The sequence below is a fragment of the Anser anser genome (assembly GCF_964211835.1).
Source record: "Anser anser genome assembly, chromosome: 5".
NCBI lineage: Eukaryota > Metazoa > Chordata > Aves > Anseriformes > Anatidae > Anser > Anser anser.
In genome coordinates this window covers 59,102,739-59,126,076 of record NC_139725.1, presented here as the reverse complement: position 1 = coordinate 59,126,076, position 23,338 = coordinate 59,102,739, and the positions used below count along the sequence as shown (strand labels likewise).

Genomic DNA, 23,338 nt, shown 5'->3' with positions numbered 1-23,338 from the left:
GTGGGCATTTGAACAGGTGCTTGTGTTCTTGATATGCTGTGAAGCGGGTTTGCTGAATTACTGTTTTGGTTGTGTTTTGATTGTAGATCCTGTCCCAAACTTTTTTCTTTTTAGTGACTCTGAGGATTTATTTTAATCACTTAAAATTTCCATGTTGAATCAAATTCACTTGTCTGTACTGCGGGGTAAACATGTTGTGGTCCCAATCTCTGAGCCCGTTCTACCTTTTGGCTGGGTGGTGTGGCTGCGTCATCTCCGAGGTCCTGGTTTCCTTTTGGGTGTAAGAACTGTACCAGAGCCTCAGTGTGTTCTGGATGATTGGGAACCAGGTCTGGCAGACAGGCTGGCAGGTACACCTGGCTCACAGTTTGCATATTATTGTGTAGAATAAAGAAAACTCCTTGTAAAGATGTGTGCTGCTGGTCACCTACGCATCTTAGCCCTGAGCCCCATTGGAGAACAGCGTACATGTCTCGAGTTCTGCCTCACTGTGCTGGGAAATCTGGGAGGGGTTCGTATGCAGGGGGGGTATCTGCCATCAGGCCAACTGGCATGGCTGTAAAAATCAGCCGGCTTCCAGCCCCCCCAGCAAGGCTGAAAAAAAAGCAGCAGTTTTCAGAACTAAACACAGGATGAAGGCAGCTGCTGCAAGTTTCACTCGAGATGGCACAGATCATCTCTGGAAACAAAAATAGTTGATACCTGCGGAGAGAGGAGGAAAGATAATACAATTTCCACTTTCATCTTGTGTGTCTGAATTTAGTTCAGTGCGGTTTATATTGTGAATCTTGGCTGGCGATGGGTCTGCTGTGGTATTTCATGTTCCAACACCTCAGTTGGCAAAGGGAGAGCCATCATAACGTTGTACCCGTAGGGTGACATTTTGGGCCCTCTCCACAGCTGCATAAATCATAAACCAGGAGCCTTGCCTGTCCCTCCTCTCCCTCCAACCCAAAGTCACCTTGTGCAGCGCAGAGCGGCAGGGTGAGGCTGGGCTGCACACCTTGATGGGATGCTGCTGCATCTCCTGCTGGGCTCCACGTGCTGATGGGTGGGTGTATTACAGCTGGCAGCACGGCAGTTGGAAACAGCGTGCGCGCTGCTGCGTGGTGAAGATTCGTGGAAAACCCTCGTGGCGATACGCAGCGGGGCTGGGCAGGTGGCTATGAAGCAGGAGCTTGGTGAGAAGGTGCACTGTGTGCCATGTTTAGCCTCCTTAAATAAATGGTATCCCCTCTCCTCTCTGTAATAATCTCTCTTCCACAAAAAAAAAAAAGCTCTGCTGTAGGTACCTTCTACAAAGTCTTTTTGTTTGGCTCATGCATGTGTTACTTCAGTTTATAATTGTCTACATCATCTGCTTTGGGAAGTCTTCCACCTTTGTGCTACAGTGGCAGCAGCAGCAGCAGCAGGTTTCTCACAAACTGCATGCGCAGATAAGGCTTAGGTGCAGAGCCTAGGTATTAAGAAAAATTCAGTATATTTTTGCTTCGCTTACAATTGGTGTTTGAGCAGTGTGAGACTGTCTCTGTGAATGTTTTATGGAAAGCATAGTATTTTAGCAAATTTGCATTACAAAGAGGGCATGTAAGGTACTGGGTTAATGAGACAGGCAGTAAAATGCTTAGAATAAACACTACATTTGACTTTTTTTCCTACAAAGTATATTAATTTGCAGAGACATTTGAGCTGAAATCTCTTTGAGTCGTTGCAAACTGCTTCTTATTCCTCACGATAAAAGAGCTTTGTTGTGAAATCGCAGTTTCAGAGGTGGAGATGTGGTAGATCAGTCTGTTGGATTTCCTGGCGGTGCAGCATCCCAGCATCCTCTCCATGGTGTACGTGTTCTTTCTGCATCTGAAGTTCCTCCAAACAGGAGGAACTGCCATATACAAATACCATGGACTCTTGTTCTCAAGAAATATATTCTTAGGTGTAAAATTTCCCCTTGCAATTTATTTTTATGTCCTTTTATATCACTCCAAATAATTTGTCATCTTCCTTAGTGTTCCTGTCCTTCTGGTGTTTGCTGACTGTCACCCTGTCCTTCCTGTGTCACTTCTAGGCTATACACAGCCAGTTCATCACTTTGTGCCACATCAGTCAAAAGTCATAAACTTAATTCTGGCCAGGATTAAAACCGAGGAAGGTCTGATAACAACAGAGCTAAAGACAAACTACAGGGGGTTGGTTACCAACTAACTTCTTGTAACTTCCCCTTTGTAATCCAGGTAGTGTTTCAGGCCTGATTTAGTTTTTGTTTTGCATCAAAATTCACATGCAGTCATTCTGGGCAATAGTTTCAAATAATGTATGTGAGGTGGGTGGTAACACGCTCCTGCATGTCCTCATGAAAGTAAGTGGCTCTTGCAGTGAAAAATCGCTATGCATGTGCTGTCTTGCGCTTGGTTAGGCATCCAGCTAACTGCATTCACCGCTAATTTCACAAAGAATACATGAGAAAGGTTTTGTGCGTGTCTGTAATTAATAGTTTGCTCGTTTATTACTCCGTGTGTTTATGCCTCCATTTCTGCCGCAGGCATAATCTGACACATGGGCCGAGGTCGAAAGATGTTTCCATTGATTTCTGGGGGTGTTAAAGACCCCATGCAGACAGCGCTCATCGATCCAGTAGTTGTCAACGTCCCTGTGTACCAGCACTTTCCAACTTCTTATCCAAGAGGGTGTGGAAAGTGGCCGAAGATGGGGTTACAGAGGCAGCGGTGGGCTGATCTGCCAGGGTTTTACTCTTTTCCTCCAGCTTTCACTCTCCTCACCCTCCCAGCTGCCTGCTCCCACTTCTTTTTCGTCCTGGCACTGGTGGAAAGCGGTCGAGGAACGGCTCTTGGCAGCATCGTGTGTGACTCTGAGACAGCCTTATTTGCTCCCCATCAGGGAGCCCAGACCTGGCTTCCTGCGTGATGGGCAGGAGGCTCGCTGAAACGTTACTCACCATCGCTTCATAATATTTGGAGGAGTGTTGACTCCCTCTGCGTGTTGGCTTCTTCTGTGATCTTCCTTTCTTCCTCAGGTTTTCTGAGTACATCAGTGCCAGCCGTTTGAGAATACATAAATGTACATGAACGTATGAAAGTATACAAGAAGATATAATCCCTAATTAGAGAGAACATTATGAAGCCCTATTAAATCATAATTACCACACAGATGAGAAATAAAGCTGCTGAGTTTAGCGCTAATTGTGTTATATATGCAAAGTACACTTGGTCATCAGTGTAAGCTGCGTGTCCCCATCCTGGTGGCTCTTCTTCTTGGCTCTGACTTTAATGGTGCTCTTGATTTTGTGGTTTTAAGCACCACCTGTGGAAAGGAGCAGCGTGTGACCCGGTGCCACCATCCTCCTGTGATAGCTCTGAGGGTTTGCTCTTCCTCTCGGTGTGCCATTGGATCACCGGGGAATATTTTCTGTGGCAGGGCTACCTCTTCACCAGTCTTGAGAGAACTAAGCACAAAAAACCTTGATACTAGCTCATCTTTCTAAGTCAGCGTCCATATTCCTACGTTTGGCAGTCCTGATAGACCGTATCTTTGATTGAGCCTTCATTATGCTGTTAATGAGATGTGAAGAGCTTGCTGCAGCCAGCATGGTAATAGGAGACCTCCAGCTGGTTTGAATACAGTTTTCTGATACCTGAAGTCTCTGGCTGGAATTACAGATGACACAATTTTCTTACTTGACTATGTATGGCCCTCCCACATGAGTATTGTGTGTGCATGCGGTACTCCAGAATTCATGGACACGCTTTTTGCACGCAAGATCTTTGCATGTCATTAAAGGATAGGAATGCTATAAATTTGTTCCTATTCATATCGTGAGTAACTAGGAAGGTTAAGGGATGGAAACTAATCACATAGTTTGGCTGAAAGACTTCCAAACAAATGTAGGAGGGAGTTTTTTAGAGAAATGTGCAGTTTTTTATAGGCATCAGGGAGATAAACTGAAGTGGCAGCTTAAGCTGAATCATTTATTTTAAACATTCGTGGATAGATGTGTTAGGAGTTTTCCAGAGGCTTATCAATGCAGACGCTCCTTGTAGGAAAGTGCATGCCACTTTTGGCAAGAGTGTTGGTCAGTAAAAGCTGCTGCGGTCAGCAGAAAGTGTTGGCGAGGGGGAATCGGGCTCCTGATGGGAACCGCACAGACCCGAGGCTGCCCTGAGCCTCCGGCCAGCCCAGCCTGGCTGCCGCCTTACCCCGACTGTGCCAGGGGGAATCTCTTTATCCCCTTCTCTCCCCTTCCTTGGTTTTTGTTCTGTAAATTTCTGGAAGTGGTTTTGAATCTTGAAAGCTTTTCCAGGCTTGGATTTTTTTCCCCGACTCCTGCATCCTCCCAGCTGCAGGGTGGGCAATGGGCAGCTTGTCTCTTCTGTCCTGAATTTTTCCAGTAACAGCCTGACAGAAAATCAGCTTTATTTTTCAATCTGAGTAACGTGAAAGCCTCACGTTATGCTTGGTGAGAAGGCTCAGCCGCCATTTAAGGCCTCACCCTCCCTTGCATGAGGAGAAAAGGGAAAAGCTGCTTCATCCCCTCTGCTTTCTTCAGCCGGCTGCTGGCTGGAGGCTCTGTGGGGACGGAGGCCACCGCAGGGCCGCTTCTCCAGAGAGGAGGAGCTCGGCTGGGACAGGAGGCTGAATGTGCCCGGCGGGGGCCCTAACACGTCACCCTGCCACGTCTCATGATCCTCGACATGTGTGTGCTGCTGCATCAGGGCTGCTTTTTAACGGAGCAAGGAGAAGCAATTGGCAAGGGCAGGTTTGTAACGCGTGGTTTTCCTTCACTTGGAGGGGAAGTCAGGTCTGCCATCGTCTGCTCTGTCTGCTCTCCTGGCTAGATTTAGGAAGGTGGAAATGTCAGAAATGTCCAGGAGCACAGCACAGAGCAAGCAGGGAGAAGGGGAGAAACTCAGCTGGGTCCTTAGACATGGTCCCTTCCCCACACCTAAACAGCAGGACTGTGAAACCACTTGTTCCCTGAATACTAAGGGAAACTTGTGTTCTTGGTTGGCTTTGGTACGTCAGAGTTTGTACGTGTCAGTCTAAAATTTTCCTTCTCGTGGGGCTTCTTTTTAAGGTTTTTTGCTGTCTGCACACCCTAGTGCTTGAAAAGATGCTCCTTCTCAGGGTGGGAGGTACTTTTAAGGGCATTTATAATTGCTCCCGTCCTTACACAGGCCTGTTTCAGGGAACCTGTGGAAACGTCTCCATCTCAGGAATAGCTCCCTGGCTCTTATATCATTGTCGAAGTAGGCTGCGGATGGAAGGAGAGTTGGGGGAGGTGGTGTTGGGGGGTGACGACACAGACACACAGGAAACCTGGCTAAAAAACCTGAGTAACTCCCTGCCAGTATGCGAATTATATGACATTTCCTTTTCCGCACTGTCCAAAAATGTGAGCCTATTAATGCTCCCAGCTATTTGGTTAGGTGGCCTGTTTTCAGAAGAAGCGGACATTCCTGCCCTACCCTGCTGCCAAAAAGGAAGAAAAATCTTTCACCAAAAAACTTGGTGAAAACTGTAATTGTTCATTAGAGAGCTGTGGAAAGTGAAATGTGTGGAGGCTACACGGAGAACATTAAATTCGGATGGAAAGCCAACTGCTTAGAGGAATGTTATTTGAGCAATTCATCATGATATCTGCAGTGTCAGGAGTGGAGACCTGGGTTCAGTTCAGGGAGGCTTCATGGTCCCAGTTGTTATTGAGAATAAAGACTTATTAACCCAGGTCAAGAAGCCACAAAACATGCCCTTGGAAGAAGGAAATACAGCGCAGACAGATTTGCACAGCTTAGCTACTCTGAGTTTAATATGATGGACGATAAATCCATGCGCAGTGCTGTGGTGGATCCTGACCACTCTGCGTTTGTCTTGCATCTTGTGAAAAAGCTAAAATAATCCTCCATTTAGTGCTTTTTCTTGTGGTACAGGCGCAGCTGTTACAGGCAATACCTGCAAACTGAAAATGCACTGAAGTAAAGCCTTCAAACGACATGCCATTTCTGTAAGGTTTGAATTTTTTTTTTAGCAGTTTTCATTTTCCTTTTGTTTGGGAGCTTTGAATTTAGTTTGAAAAATTAATTCCTATATCCTCTTAAGGATTAACTTCATCACACCCCTAAATACTTCATCTGTTTTGTTTGTTAGTCTGAAATCCCAGCACTGTCGTAATGGTCAAGAAAAGCATGTATATCTATGGGTTAGACTGCAGAATTGCGTAGATGACCTTTGTAATTAGGGATTTTCAGATAGGATGCTACAGGCTGGTGGTGGAAACTGTCACGAGTTTCACTTTGTATGATAGTAGTTTGACATTTTTGGTTTTCTAAATGCCTTCATTGACTAAAATGGATTTATTATCCAGTAGGCTAATAACATTAATGTTGACAGTGTTGGCAATTAAAAATAATTTTGGAAACCAAATTTTATTACTCCTGTTTGCATCCAAAACAGTTTGTTTTTCAATGTTACTTTAGGATTGGTTCATTTATTAGGTCTTTTTTCTTGTGTGACAACGAGATAATTGCTATTTATTTTTTATTGGGTAAGCAATTATAATCAAAGCAGCCAAAAATAGATGCTGTTTTGACCTGGAATCAGAGTGACCTGTCAACATGAGGCTACTGTAGTCTTCAGCTTTTCAATTTAATCTTTTTTTTTTTTTTCATATGTGCTCACCAGAAAGTATTCAGTAGGGCTGAAAAAAATTGCTTTTAGAGTTTTCAGTGTTCATTAATTACAGTGGTGCAAAGCAGTAGAAACTGGCAGATAAGAACCTGCATAAGGTTGGTTATTAATAACAAAAAAGTGATGTTTTATTGAGGATTGTGTGGACTGTATTGGGCCAGCCAGCTGTGTAGAGAGAGTTAGTTGCAAATTTTGGGGGGGCAGGGGAGGAGAATTACAAAAAGTTGACTACAGATTTTTTGCAGCTAACTTTTGCTAGAAGGAAGCAGAAAATCCTTTATTTTTAAGTTAGCAGATTGAAGATAAAGCTCATCTTTCAAATCAAGATGTCTGTTTATACTGAAGATTGTGGAAGTTGTTTTCTGTGATGAAAGACCTCCACATATACAACTGGGTAGTAGAAATAAGGGAATGAATATGAAATGAGAGAGTAAATAATACTGCTAAGCAGTACCAGGAAAAAAAATTCAGAGCAAGAAACAATGCTCCTGAGATAGGTGTAAACACATGAGCCAGAAGTAAACAGCTGTACAGGGGGATGGAAGGACATGCCATTTTCCAGAAAATTCACTACTATAACGCTGTATTTGATGCAGTTATGATGGGGAAGCCACTGTGTGTTCACAGATGGTGAGAAAGTAAAGCAGTTCTCTGTGACCAAATTGTTAACAATTATATAGGAAGAAGATGATAGGAGAAAGACGATAGGAGGAATGATTTGTGAAGTTATGTTCCTAACTGATTTTCTGTTAAAGATAAAAACTGCATATCCATGTTATTGCAGAAGTCAATGTCTGAAATGCAGCAATATTTTGGATGTGGAGCTTAGGGACATGGTTTATTGGGTGATACTGGTGGTAGGGGGATGGTTGGACCAGATCATATTGGAAGTCTTTCCCAACCTTTCTGATTCTATTCTATTCTATTCTATTCTATTCTATTCTATTCTATTCTATTCTATTCTATTCTATTCTATTCTATTCTAAATATCCTTATCAACTTGAAATTGCATCACCGGTAGTGCTGCTGTATTCCGTCCATGTTTTTCATTAAATAAAACATAAATAGGAAATTGCTTTTCCATAAAGTCTCTTGCACCTTATCTTCATTACAGTTTCTGTCACTTGGTAGCAGCGCTGCTTTCCATGCCTCCACAGCACCTCCAGCTCTGTAGCTGCAGCAAAGCCGGTGCTGAGCTGCTGCATTTAGTTCTTCCCCAAGCCCAAAGATGAAACTCCTGCACTGTTTGAGTTTGGTCTCCAGTTGTATCACAGAGCACGTGTGACCAGGCTGAGAAGTGTCTTGTTCCACCAGCTCAGCCCCCTCGGATCTGCTGCACTAAGTGCACGTGTAGTCGCCTCCTTCACCTGGTTGTGTCAAAAATACCACGGGCTCGTGCAAGCATTTTAATAACAGGGCCATTTGCATGACGTGGGCAAGGGAATGACAACTTGTCTGGTGTAGCAGCAGGTCTGAGGGAGGTGGCACCCGCTGTGGGAAGGAAGGGGAATGAGTTCTGGGGCTGGAGGAGTGCTTTGGACCATGTCGATGTGGAGGAGAAGAGCAGCTCTGCCTGTAGCACCTGGGTCAGAAGGCCTGGTGCTCAGGAGGCATTTCTGAGCACTCCCTTCCAGTGCTTGAGATGTATTCCTCCCATGTCCCTGCTTTCTGCTGGAAGCTCCAGATTGCCAGCTTTTTGTCCTGTACCCATGTGAGCAGACCTGTTCTGTTAAAATCCCACGTCTAGGCTCTCCCGTGTAGTCTGAAAATTAAGTCCATGGAAAGTTACACCCTCTGCCTTCATAATAGCAGTTTCAAGTCACGCAAGGACTAGTTGTTGCTTCAGGTCCATCACCTGCTTCTAGGTCTCACATGGCCCCCTGTGGTGTGTGGTGACCCTGCTGGAAGCTTTGTGCTGGTGCCACGGGGATGTCCCCTTGTGGGGGTACCGAGCGTGGGATATGTGAGGGCTGCGAAGTGCGTGAGGGCTGTTGGCTCTCTGGTGATGCTCTCGAAGACTGTTCTTTTCTTACAGGTCCCCACATTTCCACCAGACCCTTGGTTTCCCATCTAGGCAGCATCTTAAGTGGGAACGCGTATTTTGGAGGCTGAGTGTCAGTCAGGCCTGCGCTGAGGTATGAGTGCTGGAAAGATTTTAAGGCCCTCCATTGAACTGGAATGGGCAATTTCAGATACGCTGTTGTCCACGATCATTTTGTATGCGAGATCTTTGTACAGGGAGTAAGGTTCATACTTGACGTTTGGCTCCAGCAATACAGCACTTAGAAATCTCTGAGCAATGGGAAGTTTGGCTTAACAAGGTGGGGAGGGGATTCTAAATGTATGCTGAATTCTCTCCTGAGAAAGCCTTCTTTTAAACTTAAAGTTTGTTGCTTTATCAAAACTTTCAGAAAGCTTGCATAAAACCTTCTTGCCTTTGAAAACTTGATAAAAACTCTTGAAGTACTTTGACTGAAACAGAAAATTTAATATTGAGGCATTTTGAACATGGAACGATATTGGTGGGCAAGCAATTTAAAGAGGTACTAATACGAAGTGGTGTTGTACTTGAAAGGATACAATCCGTGTACACAAACTGGGTAGAATATCACTGGGAGCAATAAAATCTAGGAATTCTTCATACTACTTTCATTGCAAACAATTTTTATAGTATGGCCTGTGAAGCAATTGAAATGCAGAGAGCTGGCACATCACTAGATTGATAATTCCTCCTGCTAGTTACAACGTATTCTCGGTACAGATGTCCCCAATTCTTTCTTTCTATCACATTAAAGCTTCTTGTCTGTTTCAATTTCATGCCTGCCTCAAACGTAGCTTTTTTTTTTTTGAAATTGTCCCTCTACTTTTCGTCTTTCTCTTTAAAAGTTTATTTCAGATGAAATCTAGCCACTGTTTTTTATCCTAAGGTTTGCACTTAAACTTTTAACAAGCTCATTTTTAAGAACAGTCTTTCCTTGAGAGAGCACTTGGCTCATGCATCAATAATTATGTAGTAATAAAGCAACTGTGTAAAAATGGCACCTACTTGCTGAACAGATCGGTTTGCAGAACCAATGACAAAGATAAATGTTTATTGCGTTTTACTGCTTTTGGTTCTGCAGATGCAATACAGCTATTTTCTTTTTGGCTTAAGCATCACGAAAAGTAATTTCCAATTGTGGAATGTTTATGGTAATAAGGATGCATAACTAGAGAGAGCCCACATTGACTTTCAAATACCAGCATGAGTTTGCAATGCTGGTGATTTAGAAATAAATAAACAAAGAAAAAAATTTATTTTTTTTTCTTTGCTTAACAGATTTTTCAATCGCTGGAACAGAAAACACATGGAACCGTACAGTGTCACGTACTTACTCTGTTGAATTAAATGGTATGATATTAATTGTCGGTTCCCCAAAATTTGGCAAGCTTCCTAATTCTTCTTGTTGTGTCCAAAGTTTTCTACTTTTAATTTACTACAATACAGAGAAAAATACAGTGTCTAAAAATAGCACAAAAGCTTGAAATTGTTGTTCTTGTTTCCTTCCTTTTTTTCTAAGTGCCAGTACAATTAAGGCTGTGATTTAGATGACTTTGCGTTGTTCAAGTCTATCTTCTCCTTTTGGGCAAAACGTGGGATGTCAGAGTCCGTAGCTTTTCACGGCCCGTAGATGCGCAGCCATTTCAGCCCGTCAGGCTGACTGACTGCAGTGTCACCGCGGCGCTGAAATCGTTTCTGAAAAGCACTTGAGCACCTTGAGAATCAAACTTCTGTGAACACAGACGCCTGGATCCCTGCCTTCATAGCCCACGATGGTGCCCGCTGGTGTCACTTGCTGAGGGGATGCCTGAGGTAGGGGTGCCATGGGCCTGGCCATGGCTGCCTGTCGGCTGCGGCCTGGCTGCACCGGCCTGGCCGCAAGCTGCTTCCCGTCGACTTGCGGACCTCTTCTGAGGGCAGGCCGAAAGTCGTTGACTCCCTGCCATCCCTGCCAGAAGTAGTGATTTGGCTCTGGGTCTGTTAGGCCCTGGTTAGGGTGAGCGATACAGCTGGTCCTGCTCCCCCAAAGCCCCCGAGTGGCATCACTCCAGCGCCATCCCCACGTTCCCTGGGGGCGATGGCACAGCTGAGGTCCGTGTGCCTGGTTCATCTCAGCGGGAGGTGAGGAGCTGATCCATGGGCCGTGTGCTGCCAGAGCCCTTCAAGTCTTTGTGGCAGCTTCTGGCCTTGCCAGCAAACGCTTTGAACCTAGATCCTTCGATTTAGTTGGCAGTCACTGGCAGTAATGTTTCTTTGCTAGGCTCTATTTTAGCATTTGAAGATTTTTGTGTTGATTCTGATGGCGTAAGGGAAATTGCACGGGAGTTTTTTGTGTGGCCGTTAGTATCCTCTGCTTTATCTGGCTAGCAGGACTCAAAATCCTACTCTTTCAGGAGGTAGGGCTTCTATCTATGCAGTTTGCTAGCTCTTCCCTCATCTCTCCCTTCTGTTATCCCGTTTTCCCAGCCTGATTTCATGGCACAGTCGATGATGCTTAAGTCTCCTGTGGAAAGAGTTTGCCTAGTTAAAGCTAATGTCGAGAACAGTCCATCCTAGTCTTATCTGAAGAAATAAAATATAAATAGCTATTCCATAGAAAAGGACAGTAAGTCTGGGTTTAAAAAGAGGATCTTGTGGTTTTAGTTTCATTTTCTAGAGAAAAAGTAAACCAAAAGTTATCTAAATCTTATTTTCTGAAGGTAACTTTGTCTTAGTTAATTGGAAGTAAACTTGAATGATTTCAAAGAAATCAGTGTAGCATTTAATGCCGGATGTGTGTAAATGGATTGGTACATGAAATGCACATCCCTCTCTCCAAATGGGCTGCAGACACGTAGTCATGTTTCTGAGAATTGTTGCCATAATATAGTGTGTTATGGTGAACTTAGATTTAGCCTCATGGGAAAGCATCGTTATTCAGTTAATTAAAGAAGAACGACTTTGATACTGTGCCATATGCTGTAAAATAAAATGGGTGCATGGCGGAAAGAGCCATGAATCCTCTTAGTGTATGTAAGACAGCCATGATTTGTGACTTTCTTCCCGCCTCTGCAATACCATGTTAAGTAAAGGCCTAATACATTTAAATAAAGAATAAATTACATTTAACGGGGCATGGGACCTTCTCATTTCCAGTGCTCACTTTCAAATATGTTAGCCCTCTACCAGGTTTTTGAGGCTTACTAAAATCTTCTAGACTCATCACTTCTTTCTGTATCTGATCCACATTCAGACTGTGTCTTCCGTGCGCCTACAACCCAGAGAAGAATGGCAGCTTGGTGAAAATCTGTAAAATCAGCAGTACATAACCTAGCTAAAACGACACATGAAATATAGTCTCGGTACTATATAAACTTTATATACAACAGTCTGATGTTAAGATTAATCAGCGTGACAGGTTGTACAAGCATATGGCTGGCCTTCCTGGTAGCCATTAGCTTGAAAGGCTGGCTTTGAAACCGGCTCCTTTATTAATAGGTGAGTCACGCTGCTGGGCTTTGTCGGGGAAAGGTTATTTCTCCAGAAACCTTCTGTGCATGGGAGTGCCTTTTGCCACAGTTCCTGGAGAATAAGACAAATTATTCTCCAGGAACTTCTCCACGACTTTCTTCTGTTGGAAAGTTGTGGTATCAGAGGGCATTCCAGTGCTCTAACGATGTATCCCAAGCATATGGAGTACACATGCTAATTATAATGTGCTCGGCTCAGTCTAATCAAATGCCAAGGCATTGGGGCCTCGGAGCTGCTGCAGGCAAAATGTTACAATCCTTCACCACGGTCTACGTGCATCTGGGAAGATGTTCACTCGAGTCCCTGAAACGGCTGGGGAGAGGCAGAGGGAATGGACGCCCATCCTCCCGAGTAGCCTGGTAAAGCACGTCCGCTGCTTGCAACAGGAATGAGCTGCAGCCGTGCCCTGCTGTCACCTGGAGCCACCCGAGCAAGGCCCATGCTTGGGGCTGCAGAGATCCATCCGTACGTGCTCCCCAGGGCTGCACAAATGACACAGAAATGCCTGGGGCCCTGGGACAGGGCTCCTGTCTGAGCCTGGTTCCCACCCGCCCGCTGCATTTTAAAAGCTTTTGCTTTTTGTAGAGAAGCTTCCACTCTTGCCTGTTATTCTACTTTAATAATAAATAATAATAATAATAATAATGAACTTTTACCTTCTCTTTCCTCTCCCCATCTCTGTAATTCCCTGCTTGCTATTTCTCATTAGCAGTGAAGGAAGGAAGAAGCTGGGTAGCAAAATGAGAAATTTCTTACCTGATAATTTTCTTTCAGTTAACAGCTTCTCGCCATTCAGCCCGCCTGGACAGCGTGGTAAATAGCCAGCATACAAATTGATTTTTTTTTTCTCTGAACGAAGACTCAGATATATAATTTAATACACTATATTGTGTTGTTGTCTTAGTGCTAATAACTGCCTGCTGAAGCATTTCTGTGGTCTAGGTAGCTCCTGGTGGCCAGCGCTGAGCTTGTCATCTGATCTACCATAGACCAGCTCTGAACCTCAAAGGAGGGGGTAGATGTTAGCCTGCCTTTGCTGAGAGGAGGTAAGGATGATTAGAAGAAAATTATAAGTGGAAAGCTCATCTTGTTCCTCTTTCTCACGTCTGTGTGAGTTATTTTGCTGGGTTGATCTTAGCCTGGAGCAGCTCTTTGGTCCAGATCGCTGTACCTGGCTGCACAGAGGCTGTACCCTGCAGAGGAGGGGAAGCTGCTTCGTTAATGGCAGAGCTGGCATACACCAGGTTAAAGTGTGCAGGAGTCTGTGGCCTGGAGGTGCCTAACGCTGGCCTGGGGCGTGGAGCTGTTGGGTAAGGGTGCAGGGACAGGTATAGGATCTCTGACGTGGCAAGCAATGTGTCGGAGCTAGGCTGGGCTCTGCTTTGCACTTCATCATGAAAGGTCAAGCATACGTACTTCTCCTAAAGGAAATTTGCGCCAATTTCCTGGGCTATCATCAGAGCCAACTTTGAATTTCCAGTGATGTCCTGGGAAAATAAGTTAGCTTTCCTTTTAAGTTCCAATCAGTCAAAATCAGCCTCTAAAATATTGTGTTTTGAGCCTCTTGATTTCTTCTGTCTTTCTGCCTTACAAACTGTGTGTATATATGGCTGTAAATATTTTTTAAAATTCCTGCTGGAACAGAATTTAATTCATAATTAAAAACGTATAGGTAAGAATAATCCAAGCAGAATTCTCGGATTTGTTTTTAAGTTCTCATTTCATTCGGGGTGTGGAAGGCGGTACATCGCAGGAGTAGATTTAAGAGAGACGTCGCAGGAGTAGGTTTAATTCTCACTAAAACATATGCCCTTCTGCTCAGGTGGCTGAGTGCTGGCCAGGCAAGGATCCTGGGCTCGCGGGGACGGACAGCGGAGCATTTAGCGCCCACAGCAAGACCTGGCTGCTTAACCGGCTAGCTGCAGTTGCAGAAATGGTGCCCAGCACTTAAACGTAAAACCAGCTGTTCCCTTCACGTCTGGCTCCTGTGCGAAGTGCTCTCGCTGTTTTACATAGTGCTCTGGCAGACAGAGAAAGTGAGCCGGAGGCTGTGATCTCAGCCTGGTTCCCTTTGCCGTCGGCTCTCCAGGGCGTAACACAGCCGTCGCCTTCTGCAGGAGATACAGCGGCACTTTGCACTGGCGGGGTGTGAAGAGGGGAGCTGATTAAGATGCTGGTCAGTTCTTCTCCTTGGCCTTTCCCTTTATACGAACTGTTACTGTTGGATACCCCTGCAGAGATTTAAAAAAAACGCAGAAAATAGAGGCCAGAAGGCACCAAAAAGAAGGAGGGACGGGGGAAGGGAAAGGAGAGAGAAGGTGCCAAGAACAGCATAAAAGGGAATGGAGGAAAATATAGCAGGGGACTGGTGACTTTTCCAAATCAGATGGAAAAGAGCACTAAGTAGGGGAGAGCCTCTGTCTGTGTAGTCTTCATTTTAAAAACCTTTTAAGCTCATGGCTGCTCAGGCCAGAGAGTTGAGCATATGGACGAAGGCCGAGATGTGAGTGTGTGTCAGGAGCCATGTTGCATCTTCCACAGGCGTGCCGTGATCAGGGCTGGCATCGTTAGACACACAAATCATGAGCTGGAGAAGGCTTGCGTCTTCGCACAGGAGCTTGTGCCATTGCTTTGGAGCTGAAAAATGTCACTCGTGATAGGTAATTAGTATGCTTCTGGGCATCTGTCAAGGTGGTCATCGGTAGTTACTGGCTTTGTCAGCAAGAAATAGCTTTTGGCATGTCGTGGAGAGCAGCTGTCATCTGAGCACTTGGTCATGACAGCAGAGTTGTGATCTTAAAAAAGAAGGAAGAGTTGGATCAAGTGGGTTGCATAAAGGATGCTCTTTTGCACTGTTTTCAAAAGGTGCTGGGGGCACACGAACATTATTAAAGAAGAGGAACATCTGCTGCTGCTTCTGAGGCCAGTTCTCAAGGTGTTCTTCAGTTCAAAAGCTTAACTTTCAGCTGTATTTATTTTGGGAGGTTGAAAGGATTTTTTCGTAAGGGCTTTTCATGTTGCTATGTAGTTCAATAAGCATGAGCTCACCTTCTCAAAAAAACCTTAGGAATCAGAGCGGCATTGTTTATTGCTGGACTATTTTCTTACTACCTACTTTAAAAACACACACTGCAGAGGGGATCTCTGAAAAGAACAGAACGGTTAACTGTTTTTCTGATGTATTAGTGCTTAAGTTATCAACTTTCCATGTTAGACTAGTGGCATAACCTTTAAGTGGATATAAAATGCGTGGATGCGGTTTGCTTAGATCCTCCATGCACTGTGAGGTGAAACAACAGCAATTTTTTCAGCGTGGGCATGCTACCAAAGAGCGGCAGCATTTTTGTTTTGTTTTGTTTTGTTTTTCCCAAATTGAAATTTAATTAATTAAAAACCTGAAATCCCATCCTGGCGACGGGATAATTGTTCTGCGACCGCTGTATGAAAGCGGCTGAGGCAGGAGGGGCCGTGAGATGTCAATCAGCTGTGCAGAAGAAACCTAACACCTGGAGCCTGACTCTCGGCACGAGGAAATAGAGATGCAGGCACTTAATAAAGACGGGTTTGTAGCTGTGCGCGGTGTTAAGACCAAGTCTCGAAGGAAAACCTTCGGCGTACAGTGAGGCGGCTGAGCCTGATGCAGCAACTGCAGATCAGGCGGGCTGATCCCAGCTCTTGTTCCTCTTTGCTCTCTGGCAAACATTTACAGTAGACGGGAGCAGCGACAAAGCTAATGAGCCTGTGCATCCCTTTTTTTGGAAAAGCTTACCTTGCAAGCAATAATAATGCTTCTATGTTGCTACTGCAAGCTGTTATCTCCTGCTTGCACTAGCGCGGTGTGTAGCAGATAGGCGACATTTCTTTGTTTTTATTAGCTCAGGCTTCTTCCCTCTTTGCCCTTCATTTGTCCCTTGTAGGGCTTTGCTCTCCTTAGAGTCCAAATGTGGGTGTTTGGCCGTGCCAGTGCTTTTGACCGCGTGCTCCCGGGCAGCGCGGCGCCAGGCAGAGCCGCGTCCGGCCACCTCCAGCCGGCAGCAATGGACGTTGCCGGGAAGAAGGGGCCTCGCTGCCCCGGGCCTGCTGTTGGCTTTCTCTTAAGAAGCGAGGAGGCTGGAAACTTGGCTTCGGCTGGAGAGGACCCCGTAACCTTGCCTTGGCAGAAGGAAATAATAATGTGACAGACTTCATTTATCTTTGTGCTGTATGCGTGGCCTCGCGTGCTCTGTAGTCCTTCGGAGCTAAATCCTGGTGTGAAATTGGCACTCTGAAGGGGAGACTGTAATTTTCAAGGTGGCTTCAGGTACGATAAAAAACCCCTACATTTTCACTTAAACATGAAAATACAAGACATGTATTTTTGTGACACTTACTTTGTCAGTAAAAGCAATTAATTTTGTTCTGTCCTTATGTTTTGATTTTCGTTGCTGGCGCACTTTTGCTGTGACAGCACATGGGACGTTGTCAAAGATGGCCGGGGGAAATTGGAGCTGTTGGCAGCGACTGCTCTGCCTTTGGGGCATGGCGGGGCAGGCTGGAGTTGCACAGAGAGGTGCCTTATCTGGGTGTAATACGCAATGAGCAGCTTAAAACAGCCTAAACTGCCGAGATGACCTCCCAGCCTGCTCACTCAATGTTAATAAAGCTGGCAGCAGCCCCTGCTCCTGCAGGCACACGGGCAGCACGCACCTGGACCCGGCGTGGGTTTGTTCACCCACAGACACAAGGTCTGTCCTTGCACACCGTGCTTCATGCCGTGCCGTGCTGCTGCTGCTCCTGCAGCACCTCCCATCCATTTCTGCTGGTGCCCTGCTCTGTTCCGTCCTTTGCCCCGCGCTGCACCCGCTCCCCTCCGGTTACTCCAGCTTAATGACGGCGCTCCTCGCGCACCTCGGTCCATCAGCACCATCCCCTGCAGGCGGGTTCTTGTCCTCTCTGACTGACTAATCGATTTTACTCCGGTGCAGGTGGTGGAGCTCCTTTTTCACCTGAAGCTACAGCCTCCTGCTGAGGTCCTCGCGGCTCCCCGGATGACACCAGCACCGCCAGACCTGGCTGCAGAAACCCTCCTGCCCCAGGGGCTCCCGCTGCTTCTAATCCCTCCCTGGGGAGCAGCAATCAATTCCCGATGCCCGTGCTCAGGGCTCGGGTTATTTGGCTCGTTGCTGAAGTGTTTTTCTTGGTGAAAACACCGTTCCCGGCTGTTTTCGCATGTTGCCTTGCTCTGGCGCCAGAGCGTTTCTTAAATGCTCCGGGTGTTTGGCGGCTGGTGTGGTGCTGGAGAGGGGGCAGGCTGCTTTGTGTAAGCTCCTCCAGCTCTGCGGCTGCGATGCGGCCGTGTGGCGGAGGATGTGTTCGCTGCGTGGGACAGGAGGACCCGGTGCCTGCCATTATATAAGCTTCAGAGGATTTCCTGAGAAGTGCTCAGCCTTCATTTCTGTCTGTGAGGAAATCCTCTTATCTGGGCAGTGCAATAAATAGTTCTGCCTCCTGCACGAGGAACAGAAAAACACATCCTTCAAATGTCGGTTTTCGAAACCGTGGGTTTTTAAAATATAGCAGCTAGAGTTATTCTTCCGTAATAAATCCCCATAATAGCGTGCTATGTATACATTTAACTGGATACACAGGGGTAGGAGAGGGGGAGACTGCGTTAAAAGAGGGCTTAGTATGCATTTAGTAATGACAAGAAGAGTAAATAATCCTGCAGGTTTACAAACCTAATCCTCAATGTCTGTTTGTAGCCCTCGTGTCTATTGGAGTCGGCTGGCAAAGATGTTAAAAAGCTGGAAAGAAAGGGCTTTTTTGTTTTTTATTTTGAAATACGCAGGGAGCCGGCCGGTGACTGGCAGCGGTAAGTTCCACGAATGTTGTTGGTGGGACCTTGCCTGAAGGCTCTGGAAGCGCTGTCTGCCCCTGCTAGCGGTGGAGAACCGCGATGAGGACGGAGCCGGCTGCTTCGCTTCTCCTCTGCCTCGCTGCCCGCTCCTCTAACAGTAGTTTCCTTCAAATACAGGAGCTGGGGGGCTGCTGCTTTCAATGCAGGACTTATTTTTTGTCTGTGCCCTGCAGAAAAGCGTTTTTTTTTTCCTTTTTTTTTTTTAACAGAAGAAATCCGTGCTGCGAGCTGTGTCACATGGCACCATTGCTTTTAAATAAGCTTTTAAGAGGTTGGACCAGATGTTGGTCACATCTGTGTTTTCATTTCACCGAAAATTTCATTTCAACCCTTTTATTAAAGGAGAAAATGATCATTTGGAAATTGTTCTGAGAAGTTTAGCAGCTGGGAAGATCTTTCTGGTGTATGAAAAGGAAAGGGGTATACTTGCTGTGCCCTGGAGTGAGCTCTGTAACGTGCAGCAGCTGACTGTTTATGGCTGGTAGGGTTTGCTCGTGTTGGAAATGATTGCCATGGAAATTTTCAGATCAAAATGAATGTATTATTTTTCGAACTGGCACTCTGTGACAAAACACCTTTTTTTTTTTTTTTTTTCCTCCAGTGAAAGTGTTAAACTAGGGATTTGAAGGCACCTTCTCTTCTGAAAACCTCCTTGCACTTAATGAGTGCCTATCACGTTGGCAGAAGAAAGGGCTACTTGCAGGCAGAGTGGATATCCTGCAATTACTCCCTCTACTGCTGTTATGGGGTCTAAGAAATGCTTATTATGTACAACTTGCTTCTGGATTTTTCTCTGCAATTTACCAGTTGGAGAATGAGTTTTCTGTCCCTGTTGCTAATTGATCCAATGAGAAGGACTGGCACCTAATTCAGTAACAAGTTATATTTAAAATGACATGTGAAATTGTTCATGATGCCTGAAATTACATCATTTTCAGTCTGGCATATTAGGGCTGTATAAGGAAACAGACATCTACTGTGCTGTGCCATATTAAATTTTAAACCTCTGATCCAAAAATATAGCAGACTATAGGCAAAGCGAGGTGTTTAATGATGAATAAAAGCAGCGGCAGTTGATTTTGGTGGGATATTTTTTATTGTTCCTAGGACACTGTGACAGTTTTTGCAGCAAATAATTTGGGAATGCACAGAATTTTATGTAAAGTTGAGCTGTGACTTGAGTCCAGAGTAGTTCTCAGACACGACTTCCAGATTTTGATTTTCTAGCCTTGTGATTTTCAGAACTTATTAGTGGTTGTTGAGGCTGGCTCCTTTCTAATTTTATCCCTAATGTGTAATGAATATGGGGGAAAAATAAAACCTCTCTTGGTTCAGATAAACCAACTAGAAAGTTTTTATTTTTTCCTCCAAAATCTTGGCCAAAGGGCTGGTAAAACAAGGACGGGAGGAGACCACCCCCTTTCTGCCCTACAGCTCAGTGCCTACAGCGCATACCCAGGGTTTGGGAGGACAACTTTGGGGCCCAGTTCTGCACAGCCTCCTTCAGACCCAGGAGATGGGTTGCCTTGCCCTGGGCACACTCTCGCACTTCGTCGAGCCATTTTATTTTGTGTAAGTCACGAAGCATTTCTTGGAACCAGGTGTGCAGTCTCCTGGGAAGGCGTCTCAGACACTAGCCTACAGTTCTCACTCCCTGCCTTGGTGAACAAGTTGAGCATTTAACTCACTGGAAATTCGTCTATCGGTTCCAGCAGGAGAGAGTGGCGGTGCTGTTCTGCAGCACGCCCCGTGCTCCCACTGGGGATGCAGCACACAACGACTCCTCTTTGCGCTTCGCCTGATTACGGCTTGCTAAAAAATTCCAGTGGGTTACATTCAAGTTGTTATAAAGAGGCAACGAACCACCTGGACGTGGTTTTTTTTCACCTTGATTTTCCTCTGCAGCCTCCCGTAAGGGCACGCTTTGCCACATCCTTGGGTTGCATCCCTGTGTGCGTGGTAGGGGGAGCTTGCACGAGGAGCTGGTGGCCCCAGTGCCAGAGCTTTTGCTCTTCATACACAGTGTGGAGACGAGTCTATGTGATGACCAATTACGTAGTTGTTATGAAATCCTTACATTTTCAAAGTATTTTGGGGAAAAAAAGTTGTAAAGCAAATCTTTTACACCCTGGGACTGAAGTCCAGTCAATTTGTGAATGTAATGTTAGGGAGAAATGTTCCGTAAGGCCTTTTCAGTCCTATTTGCCTCAGATTAACTGAACTGGTAAAGTTGTTACTGTGAGACAATCTCGGAAGAAGATCAGAGTGCAGCGTTACACGATGCCTTGCCACAGAACATTTTCCTTGGGCTGAAACCCCTTCTGTGTTTGATTTGGCGTGGAAAGAATTTAAAACTTTCTGTTAGTTAAATTGAATTTTGAAAAGAAAATTGTAAGTGCTCGGTGTCTGATACCAGTAAACGCCTGCAGAGCTGAGAGCCAGGGCCTTTACACCGCCTCCTGAAGTGCACCCTGTGCTCCTACACGAGCTGTGGCTGGGCTCCCGGCGCTGTGATTTCACGTGCTTCAGGCAATTGCTTTGACGCCGGAGTTCTGCCCAGCGGAGGATCACTTGTAGCTCCGGTGAGCGTTCCTCATTGCTACCTTTGCTCGTTGGCCCCAGCTGATGCCCCTCAAGGCTCCGCGTTGCCATTACCTGCCAAGGACCAAGGAGCCCCAGCTCCACCAGGAGCCAACGAGCTCTACGAGGAGCCACCGACCCGGGCAGCCAAAACCATTCAGCGGTCTCGGGAAGTTGGGAGGCACTTGCCCAGGAACAGGGAGCAGCATCCCTACAGATGCCAAGCTGTTCTGCACCGTTTCATTTTTAATTTGCTTTTGCGGGTTGCTGAAACTCTATTTATTTTTCCTGCCTGGCAGCTGGTTGGGTTATCAGTTGTCCGGTCTTGATTAGATGTAATGGAGATGACCAAGAAGCTTGCTTCATTCTCCAGAATAAGTCTTTGCTGAGTCATTTAGTTTCTTCTCTACCTGGACTACATTAATAGTGTATTACTACCGTACATTAATATGATGTGGAAAATCGCTTTGCTGCTGTAAGTTATGCTGGTCCCAAATTAGGCCTCAGTTCTGTGCTGTTATGCTTTTTAATAGATAAAATATAAAAAACTGTGTTTTCAGAAGTCTTAGTAACTATGGAACTATAAAAATGACAGTGAAATTGTAATTACAGAAACTCATTATCGATGAATGTTTATTTAGACCCTTCCATAGCTTTCAAGTTATTTTAAAATTTGGAAATGTTTTAATAATTCCCATTTTACAGGCAAAAAGACTGATGCACATCTTTTTAGAGAACTGCTATGAGTTAAGTGGTTCAACTGATGAGAGAGAATCAAGAATAAAGCCATGGTACGACTGTCGGCATGAAATATTATTCACTGGCCCATGCTGCTTCTCTGTAAACAGAAAATATTTTCTAAGTCGTAATTTACAGATGAATCACCAGCCTATAGGCCCTGACAGAGAAATTCATGTGACGATGAAAGAAAAATGGTGTCATCTTCCTAAAATGGTTTCCTCAGCTTCATGGTGAAAACCTGTGGCTGTGAACCAGAAAGGAAAAAAAGAGGCAACTGAAAATGAACGGCAGATTTTTAGTACTGAAGAGGACTGTACCGATTCCTGAATTTGAAATTAATTCAGTGTGGTGAATTCTGGTGTATATAATACCCCCATATCGAAAATACTGAGCAACTTGTTAAACCTCACTGGTGAACACAGAAGGAAAGGCAATTATGAAGTGTTGTTTTACCATAGAACTTGAATTGCGATTGATTTTGAAGAAATATCTAGCTAATTAAAATGTGTTCTTTTATGTAGGTGAAAATGCAGGAGATGGTGAATTAGATCTCAGTGGAATTGACGACAGTGAAATAGATAGGGTAAGATACCCTTTTATCTTGAGTCTCTTCTGCATTTGGATATCTGAGAAAGAAAAATGGTTCTTATCTGGTGTATCCTCTCCTTCCCTGCCTCTTCGCCCTGGCAGCGCCTGCTTCTGATCTATAGAGAGGTTCAAGTGATTGCAGTGATCTGCGGTCAAAACTAATGTTCATGCAAGCCTGTGAATTTAGTCTGTTCTTGCCCGTTTTATATATATATACGGGACTGCTGCCACTGCTGCTTTCTTTCTGTGCTGAAATAATTATGTTTTAGAACGTCTTTTATTCTTACGGAGAACTTTTAAAAGTTCTTTGGATCTCTAAATTCATTATTTAATTACAATATATTCAGCTTGTGAAGCTGCCATGGAAACCAAACTGTAAAAGCAGCACGTACAGCTTCTGTGTTCTTTCAAAGATTTCTGTAACATTTTCTTGATTTATTATTATTTGTGCGGCAGTGCAAGATACCCTTTGCCATATAGCCTGAATATAAAAGACAGGCAGCTGTGGAAAATGGCTTGTTGAAGGCCACACAGCAGGTCAACACGTGGGCATGCAACAGAGCCCAGATCTCCTTGATTTTTAGTCTGATGCCCTCTCCAGCCACCATGAGAGTTTAAAGTGAAAAGTGTAATTTGAACAGATAATGCAAGATGCTAAAAACTCCTTTTAGGGTACAAAGTCACTGAAAACAGCGGGGTTGCATAAAGGTTGCTGAAAATTGAGCTTGATCTGCAGAATATTCTTGGTGATAGACAGAGGAGTAGGCAAAGCGCTCAGCTTGAGGTCAGCAGTGGAGCGGAGTTTGCCAGGCTGGGCGGTAGGAAAAGCGTTCTGGAAATGGAGGAGACATGGGATGGGGGCATGGGGACCTCACAGGCCTGATGCTGAAGGGATTCAGTATAGCAGATCCATCCTTTAAACAAAAGCGGGGAAAGCAAAAGCCCATTTTCTCCACCTTCTAGACTGTAGTGAGGTCATAACTCTGCTTTTATGACCTCATGTTCATTTCCATGGCAATAGACTGTAATATTGTAAGCCCAAGATTATGAACTCTCTAAAAGCATAAGAAGGATGAATAACTGAGCTATGAGGAAGAGAGTTTTACTGTTATGACCCACCTTTAATAGAAACAGATGAAACAGTGAAATATTGGTCTGATAAACCAGCACTTGTGCAGCTCTTTGCTCGCCCCGTTTGCCCTCCAAAGAAGGACTCCTCCCTGCATTAGTTTCATTTGAATGGAGTTATTTTTCTCATGAAATCCTGATGTGTGCATTGTACT

The 23,338-nt window shown here is 45.0% G+C and overlaps 1 protein-coding gene across 3 annotated transcripts in view; it reads left to right on the top strand.

Annotated features, from left to right (window-relative positions):
• Nucleotides 1-23,338, top strand: part of BRF1 (BRF1 general transcription factor IIIB subunit) — a 175,142-nt gene that overhangs the window by 104,814 nt on the left and 46,990 nt on the right. For all 3 annotated transcript variants that reach the window (XM_083839101.1, XM_083839099.1, XM_083839100.1), the window contains exon 12: nucleotides 21,989-22,050. In XM_083839101.1, coding sequence (XP_083695227.1) covers nucleotides 21,989-22,050 — 62 coding nt within the window. The remainder of the gene's footprint in view (nucleotides 1-21,988; nucleotides 22,051-23,338) is intronic.